The sequence below is a fragment of the Girardinichthys multiradiatus genome, chromosome 9 (genome assembly GCF_021462225.1).
Source record: "Girardinichthys multiradiatus isolate DD_20200921_A chromosome 9, DD_fGirMul_XY1, whole genome shotgun sequence".
Taxonomy (NCBI): Eukaryota; Metazoa; Chordata; class Actinopteri; order Cyprinodontiformes; family Goodeidae; genus Girardinichthys; species Girardinichthys multiradiatus.
The window spans coordinates 36,750,215-36,764,610 of record NC_061802.1 but is presented as its reverse complement, the minus strand read 5'-3'; the positions used below and the strand labels follow the sequence as shown (position 1 = coordinate 36,764,610).

The 14,396-nt window shown below is 39.7% G+C and overlaps 1 protein-coding gene across 1 annotated transcript in view; it reads left to right on the top strand.

The window, feature by feature from the left end:
- The window catches only part of LOC124873222 (protein-glutamine gamma-glutamyltransferase K-like), a 39,071-nt gene extending 38,263 nt beyond the window's left edge, over nucleotides 1–808 (top strand). The window contains exon 14 of the mRNA XM_047373710.1: nucleotides 107–808. Coding sequence (XP_047229666.1) covers nucleotides 107–266 — 160 coding nt within the window. The 3' untranslated portion in view covers nucleotides 267–808. The remainder of the gene's footprint in view (nucleotides 1–106) is intronic.
- Nucleotides 809–14,396: the final 13,588 nt, after the last annotated feature.

Sequence of the window (14,396 nt, the reverse complement as noted above, 5' to 3'; positions counted from 1 at the left end):
GTGAGTCAGAAAAACATATACTTAATATTGGTCTGGGTACTTTTTTATGACCCAGTGTATCTTTCCCTTTTGTGACTGCTACTGTCATTTCCTGTTCTTCCTGCAGAGATATTGGCAGACATGCCTCTGTCTCCCTCGTACAGGACTTTGTCCCCGGCCTTCCCGGACCGAGGAAATTACTGGTTTCTTTAGACTGCAAGCAACTCACACAGGTTCACGGCGCCAGTGACATCACCGTGGAGGACAAAAGCAGCGTGGCTTCATAGGGATCTGCAAACTTTTGACTATGAATTACTCATTATATTTTAGGATGATTTTATCTTTTTTCTCATGAACTCTTTTTTCCATTTACTTATATGTGAAGCCAGTAGTCAGATCTACCTATGGATTACATTGCAGCACTGATTAAATTTGCAAAAGAATTGTAAACTGTCAGCTAATTTAAGGAAATCTGGTGAAAATCTGATATGAGCTTAAAAAGAACTGATGCTTTTAATATTACATGAAAACCAGTATTAGTTTGCATCAAACTCCTGATCCCGGGGATGCAACTTTGTGCAGCCCAACAATTTAAATGTAATTATAAATGCTGTTTAAAAAATGACTATAATAGGGGCAGAGGTTGGAATGAGGAGTAGCTTTGATCAAGGAAATATGCGTTTGTAAAAACAAGCTTTGTATTTAAGTTTTGTTTTATATACATATTTGCAATCTATTTATTTGATTAATTTACCATGAATTAAAAATAACATCTACAGTACTCCCTGTTCTGAGTAAGTTTGTATTAATAAAAGCAACAGTTCACAGACTTGTATTTGGGATTTTAGTCATTGTTGTCAGAGTTTATTTACTGTCAGATAAGCATTTTCAGGTGCCAGGTATTATGAAATGTTTTTTGGTTGGGCATAGTTACAAGGTTGCCGAGCCTTGAAGGCAGCTCTGAGCAAAACATTGCAAAAGGTGAATAAAGATGAAAGAGGTTGATTTCTATATTTTCTAAAATTTCCTACATGCAAAAACTTGTTTTCCTCATTAAATAAAAAAAAACAACATCAAAAATCATTTTGTATTTTCTAGCTGAGGGAAAAGTTAGGGTACACAATGCACTAATAGTTAGTGTTAACCCCTTTAACTGAAATAACTTCAGTCCCAGACATCTGAGGAAAGTTTGCCCCACTCATGAGGGGCGTTCTTGGATGTACAGACTGTTTCAAGTCACCCCACAGCATCTCAATGAGACCCAGATATGATCAAAGAACTCATCTGTCCAAAGAACCTTATTCCAGAGGTCCTGATTTGTCTACATTCTCCCAGACAAACATCAGTCTGGCCTTCACGTTTTTCTCAAAGAGCAAACGTTTCCTCCTTGCACACCTCCTGTGGAAATTGAAATTTGTACTGTTTCTTTTTGATTGTATGAACATTAACAATAGCAAGAGCTTTATGTAGGTTCTGTGATGGCATGTTTAGGTATTTGGAGACTTGTTTTAGCATCTTGTGCTTTCAGGGTGAATGTGCTTGGACAACCGGACCTTGGCATGTTGGCAGTCGATTTCAATGTCTTGCACTTGAAAAGTTTTTCCCTAGCCTCTTTGAATCCTACAATCTTCTTTCAGATGGCCTCAGACAGCTCTTTGGAGCTCACCATATAGACTATCACATTAACAATCAGGTACACCAAACTAAACATCTGAGGTTTAAACAGAGCAAACATCCTTCAAAATGCCAAGGTACCAGGTTTGAATCATGTGTACCTGATGTAATGTGGCTCTGTGTGTTAAAACCATTTTAAGTGGGAATAAATGGGGTGTCTTAAATTTTTCCTCACCTGAAATTGATTTTTAAATTCAATCTGAACTAATTTTATTTCAAAATATTACTTGCATTTTTAAATGTTGTTAAAATTCTAATGAAATATCCATTTGTCCATTTTTTTTTTAAATAAAGACTTTGATGGGGTATCTTATTTTTTTACATGACTGTATCTCTGAATACAGAACTGACTGACTTTCTCTTTTTTATCCATGTAGCGTACTATACAGCCAAACTTGTCTAATCCTATAGGATGTGAATTTTCATCAAACAAATGCATGAATTGACATTAAAGGGGTCACTCCTTGAATCAAACTCCAGAAAAGTCAATATTCAACAGTGGTGAAGATAAAGTCAGCTGTGGAGACATTGATTTACAGAGAGGTAATAGTCTATCTGCTCCTAAGGATTTATTATTTGTAGGAATACCTGTACAACTACACATCTCTGAGGGTGAAAAAAGTGATTGTTTCAGAAAGATAATTTCTAATTCATCTAGAAGGTAACAGGGAGTTCAAAAAAACATTGAAGACTTCTTGGAAGCTGCTCAGAACAACACAGCACAAATGATTTTTCCTGCAAAAAATAGTATGAACACTCAAGGTCAAGAGGGTAAAAAGTGTAAATCGCACTCATTATTTCATATATCTATAAATAAAAACTAGATTGTTAAAAATGAGAGAAAAAACAGCTAGGGTTATGTGCTCAAAATAAGATTTCACCTCACAGCTAAAGCAATTTCCCAACCTTCAATACAACCCTTTGCTCCTACATTAAGCACATGACACTTTCCCTCCCTGTTTGTTTTCTTTATGACAGCCCACATCGTCCGCCTTCGCCTCATTGACAGAAGGAGGCCAAGTCTTCAGCAAAGCTTTATTCTGTGTTGTCTTTCAAATGTCGACTCAGAAGCTCTGGGACAACCATGAAGCTATGGCTTGTTATTTTAAAGTGTTGGATATTGATTTAACTTTGCAGTGGGTGACACTGATGATCTCTGCGGCACCATTCATGGTCTTCAGTATAAATGCTCGCCACAGCACGGCCATTTAGGCCTCTACATCATAATTTGATTGTTAGGAAATACTGTTGAAGTTCAGATTTTATTACTCCGTCCCACTTGGCATTTGTAGTGCCTTGTAAAAAGAATTCATTTTTTTGTTTTTCACATTATGTCACGTTATCAGTACAAACTACAAGGTATTTCATTGGGATTTTATCTCATTGACTGACACAAAGTTGTGCGTAGGAAGTGCATAGTGAAGTAGACAACTATGATGCTTTTTATCAAAATTTTAAATTATGAAAAATGTGAACTACATTGGTTGTCATTTCCACAGGGCTGTGTGCAGGTTTGTGTATGTGTGTGTCTGTGTGTGTGTGTGTGTGTGTGCGTGCGCCTTACCTCTCTGATTGCAGAGTGACCGGCAGGTGTGTCCTCGCAGCTAGAGCTCATTCAGACCAATCAAGAGGAACTTGAAGAGGAGCGGATCCCCTGAGGCAGAAGCCAGATTGATACTCTCAGACAGGTAATCAGGCCTCCTCTACCTTGTTTTGCGCTTTAACTCTTTATGTTCCGAGTGTACCCCGTGTGTCCTCCTTCTAGGAAGAAGTGTTCTATTCCACAGTCTGTCCTCTGGTCTTCAGTCTTGTGCCTCCTTGTTTCCCAAAGTTCGCTGGCAAACTCACCTCTGAATCTCCTCCTAACAATCTCCTCACCGCTCCTTCTGGTTTCCCACCCCGAACCTACAGCCTGGACCTCTCCATATACTGACATCATTATGCACCTGCCTGTCCACCCTCCAACACTCCACCATCATCTCCATCTCCCTCCTGGAACAAGAAACAAAACATCATCAACAATTCGCTTCTCACACCACAACCTGCCACCCTCAGTCTCTGCGGGGATACTGACCTCTATCCTGGAAAACTCCACGACTCCGACAACAGTAGGACTCTAACTTGCTCTCAAATCCTCATTGCAAATTATGAAACTTTCTTCATACAATAAGCACCTACCTCTCCTCCTCAGCGTCAACCTGGAACCTGCTCCTGAACCTGGAGAAAAATAACCTTTTCTCTTGTGTCAATAAACCATTTGAGCCTTCCTCAGCTGTCCGTACTTTTTGCCTGCACAAGGGTCTCACTAACAAACACCATGACATTTGGATTTAGCGCATTTTGCTCGGATACCCCTAAAAAATCCAGTGTAACCACTTGTCTTCAGATGTCATCTAATTGGTAAATAAGGTCTACACGTGTAATTTGTTCTCAGTATAAACCCAGCCGTTCAGTAAAGTCCTCAGACCAGACCAGACCAGACCAGACCAGGGAACACAGCAGGCAGGTCAGGGAGAAAGTTGTTGAGAGGGTTTGAGGCAGGATTAGGCTGTAAATCCATGTCCTAATCTGTAAACATTTCATGGAGCACGGTTTGTTTCATCTTTCAAAAATCCAAATGGGTATAACACAACTGTAAACCTAACTTCAGAGAGATCCAAAGCTCAGAAGGGAGAAGCACTTTACAGCACAACTATTATACACTTCACAGCAAACTAGGGGGATGATTAAAAAGCTTTTTTTGGCATGCACAGAGTGGTAGGTCAGAGTTGGTCATGTTTACATGTCAGAATGGCCCAGTCAAAGTCCAGTTCCAAATCAATTTAGAAATCTAAGGCAAGACTCGAAATGATGGTTTAGAAGCTGTATGTCCAATCTGACTGAGCTTTAGTGATTTTGTAAAAAAGAAATGGGATAAATTTCTAATTTCTAAATGTGTAGATTTGGTTGAGGCAGACCCCAAAACACCTACAGGTGAAACTGTGGTTTCACAAAGTGTTGACTTTTAGTTGCTGAAGGCAAGTGTACTTTTAGAATTTTATTTTCAGTTTAAAAAATATTTGTATCCTCTTTCTTTCACTTCAAACCTATGGAGTTCTATATGATGGTCTATTATTTAGATTATGTTCTAGTCTTATTGGAACAGAGAATCCATCTCTTGACTCATTAGCTGCTTATTAGACAGCCTTTATTCAAGTCTCAGCAAAGGTAATTCTTTCTCTAATATTGAGACAATAATTGCAGGGACAGTGCTGAAAGGTTTCCGCCAAATTTATGTTATTCTTCCGCATCCCTTTCCGTACATTAGAAGGATTTCTTTAGTTACAACCCAGAAGCCGAGTGTAGACAAGTGTAAAAAGTGTAGAGAAGGTAAAGGTAAAAGAAAAGAGGATTTGTCTTTCAGCTGAAAATAGCATGCTTTGTGATTCGTTTCAAGATGATTCTCTCTGTAATAGTAAATTAAACAAGGAAGGGGAGGGCTGAGTTGAACTAGACTTTGCCATACTTTAATGTGTGATGAAAAAATGCTACAATCGAGCAACTTGTCACGGTGCGGATTTGGTGTGGACCAAAGTGCAGACAAGGGCTTGAATGCAGCGTCTTAAATAAATGCTCAACTTTATTTGAAGAGCCAAACAAAACAAATCACTGCAGGTACATTACAGAGCCGGAATCCTAAACAACTTATTGACATTGCAGGAACAAGGCAAGGACGAGGGTAGCGAGCGTGAATGAGGAACCAACAAACCACAATGGAACAAAAACAAATAATATACAGAGGGAGACAGGTAATCAAGGCAGGTAGTCAAGGGAACTAAGAACAGGTGTGACAAGGAAGCAGGGAGGCAGGTGAAATAAATACAAAGACAGAGCATGGGCAAAGTAACTAATAAACAGCAACACAGACCTAAGCCAAACTATAGACCAAGATGAAATAATCAAAGAAGCATGTAATAACCAAGACCTAAAAGGTAACAGAGAAACTGAGGAAACCCTGATTACAAAGTAAACAAACCTAAACCAACCCTAAAGGAACAAACTGAGAATGGAGCGCAGGGAACGAGGACTGGAATAAAAGTAAACAATAATTAAAGTTAACCTATAAAAGGAGGGACTAGAAAATAAAGATAAACAAAGCTAAGAGGGACAAAGAATGTAAGGAACTAAAGTCGAGTAAGAAATAACTAGAAGAGGAAAACTGATGACGAGGAGTAACAGAGCAGAAACTAATAAAATAAGAGTGCAAAGGAACCAATACCAAAACATGTATATAAGACGAGAGCAAAGCTAAGGAACCACAGAACTATAATAATAATAATAATAATAAAGAAACCATTCTAAGTAAATAGGGAAGCAACACTAAGGGAACAAGGGCGAGAGGAGAACACACTGGAAGGGAGAAGGAAACCAGAACAGTCAGGAAAACAAAAACAATAACCAAGCATGAATACAAACCAAAAACGAGAAACCTCTAGCTAAAGTAAACAAAACCCAAAACAAAGTCCAAAATGTCACATCCTGACACAACTGGAGAAAAGCCACATCACAAACAAGGTGTTTTAAGCAGGGTGTGTATTGTTTTGTCTGTGGTAATAACTCCTTTTAGTGTCCTTTCAGTGTTTAGCTTAATCCTGCAGGGTATTTGCATGCACTGTGAGCATAATACACCCAGATGGAAATAAATAAATGTCTGCCAAAAATAATTTTGCACTGTTCCACACTTGCATGCATGAAAGGCTTGTATTGTTTTCCATCACTGAAATAAGGTGGGGTGGGGTCTGCTACTACAATTCAACATGTGGGTGTGTTTGTTACTCTACATAGTTGCCTCCCAGTGACAAGTGATGGACAGATCAAAATAACGGGTTCATGCTTCTGTTAAGCTTCCATCTACCTCTGACATGTTTTCCAGTCTCCCTCCCTATGCAGAGGGAAGAGGTCGTTGCAAATTCTGACAGCAAATTGGTAAATATTTCAGTCAAATTAACATTCCTGGACATCGCTGGATTTTCAGTTTAGCAATGTTTTATGCTTACTCTTGACAGATAACATACCTTATTTGTTTGTTGTTGTGTTTTATGGTCTTTTAATCCCAAATGTACAGACTGTGAAAAGTAAAGGTATATATTTTTAATCTGTTTTCCTCAGATCATCAATTAAATTGTAATATTAGACAAAGATAAACTGAGAAAACATAAGATGTAGTTTTCAAAGGATGATTTTCATTTATTAAGAGAACAAAAGCAATCCAAATCAACATGGCTCTGTGGGCAAAAAGCAAACACAGTTAGTTACCTCATCTGTGATTGAAAACATTTTTTAGAACAGCTGAGCTTAATTCAATTCAATTAACAAATACTTTATTAATCCCAAAGGGAAATTAAATGTTGTTGTAGCTCATTATGAGGGTTTCTTCAAAGAGCCGTTGTAGATGTTGATGGCTGTGGGCAGGAAGGATCTCCTGTAGCGCTCCGTCTTACAGCAGATCTGAAGAAGCCTCTGACTGAAGACACTCTCTTGTTGTAGGACAGTCTCATGAAGAAGATGTTCAGGGTTCTCCATAATGTTCTTCATTTTATGAAGAATCCTTCTTTGCACAATGATCTCCAGAGGTTCCAGAGGAGTCCCCAGAACATTCTTTATCAGCTTGTTGAGCTTTTTTAAGTCCCTGGCTCTGATGCTGCTACCCCAGCAGATGATGGCAGAAGAGATCACACTCTCTACAACAGACTTATAGAAGATATGTAGCATCTTGCTGCAAACACCAAAGGACCTAAGCTTCCTCAAGAAGTACAGTCTGCTCTGTCCCTTCTTGTAGATGGCTTCACAGTTGCATCTCCACTCTAGTCTGTTGTCCAGGTATTTATACTCCTCCACCACCTCCACTTCTTCTCCCATGATGGAAATAGTTTTTGACTTATTCCTGTTTCTCTTAAACTCTACAATCATCTCCTTTGTTTTAGTCATGTTCAAGATGAGATGATTGTTTCCACACCATGCCACAAAGCGGTCCACTACCTTTCTGTACTCAGCTTCTTGTCCATCTCTGATCCACCCCACGACTGCAGAATCATCTGAGTATTGTCCTGGTATGACATCCTTGGACTTGGTTTGTGTTTTTGTGTTAACTGTGCTTAGGTCTATGTTTTCCTTTATTGTTAATTAGTTCCACCTGTCCCTTATGCCTCCATGTCTCCTTGCCACACCTATTCTTAGTTCCTGTGATTACCTGCCTTTGTTTTCACCCTGTATATTAGATGGTCTGTGTTCTTTGTTCCCTGCTGGTTCCTCCGTCACTATTCCTCGTCACACCCTGGTTTAGTCTTGTGTTTTTCTATGTGCCTGCAGCAGTGAACTCTCATGTGAGTTTTTGTCTGGACTCTTGTGATACCTGAAGTGACATTTTACTTCACCTGGAAATCACTTAATAAACCTCTTAACTCATTTAATCATGCGGCTCCCAAGCTCTTGTATGCGTATTGATCCATCCAAACTCAGAACGTGACAAGTATTTCTGCAGATGACAGGAGGCTGTCTTGTACTGGAAGTCTGAGGTGTACAGAATGAAAAGGAATGGTGAGAGTACAGTCCCCTGTGGTGCTCCTGTGCTGCTGACTACCTGGTTAGACACACAAGCCTTCAGTCTAATAAACTGTGGTCTGTTTGTCAGGTAGTCTTTGATCCAGGAGATTGTTGAGGCCTCCACCTGAATCTTCTGGAATTTCTGACAAAGCAAATCAGGTTGGATTGCATTAAATGCACTGGAGAAATCAAAGAACATGTTCCTCACAGTGCTGCTGGCTTTGTCCAGATGACAGTGGGTTTGTTGAAGCAGGTGTATGATGGCATCTTCAACTCCAACTCCACAGTGATAAGCAAACTGAAGGGGGTCCTGATAGTTTATTGTTTGCTTACTCAGATGGGCCAACAGGAGTCACTCTGGGACCTTCATGATGTGGGATGTCAGGGCAACAGGTCTATAGTCATTGAGGACTGATGGGTGAGTTTTATTTGGTACCGGAACAAGACAGGAGGTCTTCCACAACACCGGAATGTTCTTCTGGGCCAGGCTAAGGTTGAAGAGGTGCTGCAGAATCCCACAGAGCTGCTCTGCACAGGCCTTCAGGACTCTAGGGCTGACATGATCTGGACCCACAGCCTTATTCTGATTCAGTCTCTCCAGTTGCATCTTCACTTGACTTCTTGAGACACACAGCAAAGGAAGCAAAGGAAGCATCAGCATCTTCTGATAGGGTTGAAGGCAAACATGTAGAATCAGAAGGGTCTAAGGCTGAGGTGGAAGATAAAACATTTGAGGTGTTACTGGACAGCTGTGGTTCCTGTGGGTCAAAGGAGGGTGGGATGTCTGTTTGGCTGTGAGCAGGAGAGGAGGATGCGAAGCTTGTTTCTGAACTGAACCTATTGAAGAATGTGTTAAGTTCATTGGCTCTGTCCAGACCTCCATCGGTCTGATCCTCCTTCTGCTTGAAGCCTGTGATTTTCTTCATCCCTGTCCACACATCTCTGATATTGTTCTGCTGGAGCTTGATCTCCAGCTTCTTCTTGTACACATTCTTGCTGTCTCTTATCTTGACTTTAAGTTGCTTCTGTAAACTCCTCCATAATTCTCTGTCTCCCTCTCTGAAGGCTCTTTTTTTCTTGTTAAGCAGGTCCTTCAGGTCACTGGTGATCCAAGGTTTGTCATTGGGGAAGCATCTCACGGTTCTGGTGGGGTTGATGTTATCCACACAGAAGTTTATATAGTCGGTTACACACTCAGTCATGGCATCGATGTCCTCTCCATGTGGCTGGCACAGTGCGTCCCAGTCTGTAACCTCAAAGCAACCTTGCAGAGCTTCTTCAGCTTCCTGTGACCCTTTTCTCACAGTCCTCTTTATTACAGGTTGTCTCTGAACAAGGGGCTTATATTTTGAGCAGAGAAAAACAAGATTGTGATCTAATTTGCCTAGAGGAGGTCTTGCTGTAGAGATGTATGAGTCCTTGACATTTGCATAAAACAAATCCAACGTTTTGTTTTCTCTGGTAGAGCAGCTGACAAACTGTTGAAACTTTGGAAGTGTAGCAGAGACTGAAGCGTGGTTAAAATCACCAGAAATTGCCACAAAAGCATTGGGGTTTTGTGTCTGTAGCTTAGCAACAACTGAGCTGATGGCATCACATGCAGTGTTGGCAACAGCGGAAGGTGGAACGTAAACTGTTGCCAAAATAACACTGGTGAACTCTCTGGGTAAATAATATGGATGAAAACTTATTGCCAACAGTTCAATATCTGGACTGCAGAGACGACACTTTACAGTTACATATCCTGGATTACACCATCTGTTGTTCACAAGTACTGCCAGTCCACCTCCTTTACATTTGCCGCTCCTCTTTAAATCTCTGTCTGCTCGTATGGTTAAAAAGCCCGGCAGAGAGACGATGGAGTCTGGGATATGATCCTGCAGCTATGTCTCAATAAAACACATAATACTGCATGCCCAGTACTCTGGCTGAGTCCTTTGTAGGGCTTGGAGTTCATCCAACTTGTTTCCCAACAATCTCATATTGCCCATCATAATCGACGGAAAAGATGGTTTGAACTTCCTCCTTCTCTCTCTTCTCTTAGCTCCTGCTCTGCATCCACGGCGTCTCCTTTTCAACTCATTAGGGATTTGGAGTTGTAGTTGAAGTATTATTTGAGCTTTTGAGATATTAATCAGCTGCTCTCGGTTGTAAGAAACAACCCCGTTGCCCTGGCAATGCATCACAACAAATGTCCAAAAGTAGAAAAGTATTAGGGAAAATCCTCCAAGCTGCACAGCATCCAACACCGGAGAGGACAGTCGTCCAAAAAACAAAAATCAACTGTATCCACCACAAGAGGAAGAGTTCCCAAAAACGAATAAATCAGAATCAAAAGTAACAGAGTTACTCCAATGTGCTGCCACCTTCAGCGGCGCAATTCTAGAATTCATGAGTCCCGTTCAAACCTGATCACTGCCACTCAAACTGAAGTACTGGTGGTACTCATGCTGCCTTTAACGGTACTCAAAAGAAATATTGGTAATACATACTTACAAGGTGAATACAAATGTAATGTGTTGGAAACCAGGACGTTGTGATGATGGTGATGTGCTCTAAGTTGAAGAACCAGTTGGATCTAATAAGTTGATCTGCTTATTGGCTATGCCACCTAATAATAACAATACACACTATCTTTGATTTCTAAATAATCAAAATCTGTGGCAACATGTTCAGTGAAGGAAGTTGTATTTGTGATTTAACAATTTAACGAGTTACGTATTTCAGAATTGGAGTTGAAATTGTATTTGCTATCAACAGGTGGATGCGAGGTAGCCATTTTGGATTTTGAGGTTGGTATAACTTAAAATGTTAAAATCTAGGGACTTTTGTTATTTTTATTACTTGAAACTTGGAAAACTTAATTTTTTGGTGAAACTACAACGCATTATTCCACCGCATCTTTAAACCAATCAATCTGTGCCAAATATAAAACTGTTTTTTTTCACTTGTCATTCTGTACTAATTTTCAAAATATCTGCTAATACGGTGGAACTCAGAAAACCTAGTATTTACCAAGCGGGGTACTTGTTATAAAATGCTGGAGAACCCCTGCTCCTAATAGGACCTGTTTGACAACATGAAGCAGGCTGAAGCGCCTCAAAAAATAACACATCAGGACTTGATCTAATAATGTCCAGAAACCGAAGAGAAACAAAGTCACTGACAGCTATCAGATTTGAAAATTACAAAGCCAGAGGCTAAATCCCTGTTTTCCAAAAAGAACACAAATGCCAATGTCAATTTAAAAAAAAAAAAAGCTTTGATGATACAACACTTTTAGGAAACTACTCTGTGGACTGACAGTGGTGGCAATTTTGGAAGGTGTGGATCCTGCTACATGCAGTGCACAACCAACACAGCTTTCAAAAAAAATATCCTTACATCTACAATCAAACAGTGTGATGGATTCCTTCAGGACCTAGATTACTTGCTACAATTAATAAAAATACAAATTCTGCACCCTATCAAAAATCCTAAAGGAAAATGTCCGGCCATTAGTTCATGACCTTAATCTACAGCATACTTTGATTATGCAGAGGGACAATAATTTAAAGCACACCAGGAGATCCACCTCTGAATAGCTGTATGAATTAAGCTTCAGGAGTGACCTAGTCGTGATCTAAACCTAAATCCAAATTGAAATGCTGTAGTGTCAATTTAAACAGGCTATTCATGCTCTGGAACTCTGTAATGTTAGAAGAGTGGGCCAAATTCCTCTACAGAGATCTAAAAGACTCATTGCCAGTTATCACAAATGTATGATTGCAGCTGTTGTAAGGGTGGCACAACCAGTTATTAAGCTTAGAGAGAAATTACTTCTACATAGAGGACCAGGTTGGTTAGAATAGCTTATTTCCCCTAAAATTAGCATTTGAAAACTGATTTCTGTATTTACCCAAGTTATCTCTTTCTGGTATAAATACGTATTTGGTGATCTATAGCATTTAAATTTTAAAAACAAAAACAGCATAATAAATCTGTCATGGGCAAATACTTTTCCACAGGATTGTGCAAGTGTCATGATATGAAGGTGTTTGGGTTTTTGTTTGGGTTTTATTTATTCTTATTCCAAGTCTGTGTTTTGGATCATGCTTCTGTTTATTATTTTCTCTGATTGTGCTTTAGTTTCTGATTATTGTTTTCTAGTTTATGTTCTGTACATTATGTTTTCTCCTGATTAGTTTGTATTATTGGATTTCTGTTTGCTCCAGTAACGGTTTGTTCTCCCTGCCTCTGTCTGCCATAGCAATCATCTTTATTCGGTCCACCTGCATCAGGCCATCAGTCGTCTTCGTTTCAACTGTACCATGCTCCATATATACACCCCCATTCTGTTTACTCATTGTGGAAACATCAATTCTCCCTGTCATCTGTTTCTGTTTTGCCTGTTTGTTTATTCCTGCCTCCTCCTGTGTGAGTTTTGTTTTGCTTAAAATAAAACCTTTTATTTACCGTTACTATGCCTGTCCGTCTGCATTCTGGGGTCCACTCCGATCAGCCAACCTGACAGCAAGTGTTTTCCATACTAGGAGAAATGGAGCTGATAGCACATCTAATACCGGTTTTACAAGAAAAATATAACTTGTTAAATGCGGATACTTTAGAATCACAATAAAACATAACAGGACCTTCATAACCGTGTCATTGAATTTTACAATGTAAACTGTCAGCTAATGGTTAAAAGGAGAGAAACACCTGCAGTGCAAACCAGACATTGATGTACAATGTACATTCAGGTAACGTTGTACTAGCTTGTGTTGCATCATATACTTGTTTCTTTGTGATTTAATATGAAAGACAAACAGCAAAGCCCAAGTTTAGCTTTAGCTTAAGCTTTATTGGAATTTATTGGAATTTTATGTGAAAGACCAAAAAAAAGTGGTTTACAATTGTGAAGTGAAACAAAAATTATACATTATTTCAAATATTTTATACAAATAAAAAATTGAAAAGTGTGGAAAAGTTGCTCTGTGACAGCCTTAAAGGTTGATTAAGAGAATACTGGGGAGTAAACAGCATCATGAAGTCCAAGGAACACACCAGACAGATCAGGGGTAAAGTTGTGGAGAAGTTTAAAGCAGGTTTAGGTTATAAAAAGATTTCCCAAGCTTTGAACATCTCACCGAGCACTGTTCAATCCATCATGTGGAAATGGAAAGAGTATGGCACAACTGGAAACCTATCAAGACAAGCCTGTCTACCTAAACTTACAGGCCGAACAAGGAGAGCACTGATCAGAGATGCAGCCAAGAGGCCCGTGGTGACTCTGGACGAACTGCAGAGATCCACAGCTCAGGTGGGGGAAATCTGTCCACAGGACAACTATTAGTCATGCACTGCACAAATGTGGTCTTTATGGAAGAGTGGCAAGAAGAAAGCCATTGTTAAAATAAAACCATGAGAAGTGCCGTTTGCAGTTTGTCTGAAGGCATGTTTGGGACACAGCAAACATGTGGAACAAGGTGTTTTGGTCAGACGAGACCAAGATTGCACTTTTTGGCCAAAATGCAAAACGCTATGAGTGGTGGAGAGTTAACACTACACATTATTCTGAACACAACATCCCCACTGTCAAATATGCTCTGGGGGTGCTTCTCTTCAACAGAGACAGGGAAGGTGGTCCGAGTTGATGGGAAGATGGATGGAGCCAAATACAGGGCAACCTTAGAAGAAAACCTGTTGGAGTCTGCAAAAGACTTGAGACTGGGTCTGAGGTTCACCTTGCAGCAGGACAACGACTCTAAACATAAAGCCAGGGCTACAATGGAATGGTTTACATATGAATGTTTTAGAATGGCCCAGTCCAGACCTAAACCCAACTGAGAATATGTGGCAAGATCTTAAAACTGCTGTTTTCATCTAATCTGACTAAGCTTGAGCTGTTTTGCAAAGAAGAATGGGCAAACATTTCAGTCACTGAATGTGCAAAGCTGGTAGAGAAATACTCTAAAAGAACTGCACCTGTAAGTGCAGCAAAAGGTGGTTCCACAAAGTATTTACTCAGGGGGGCTGAATACTTTTGCACAGTGCCCTTTTCAGTTTTTCATTTGTAAATTTAAAAAGAAATCATGTATAATTTTTTTTACTTCAAAATTGTATTCCACTTTGTGTTGGTCTTTCACATAAAATTCCAATAAAATATATTTATGTTTGTGGTT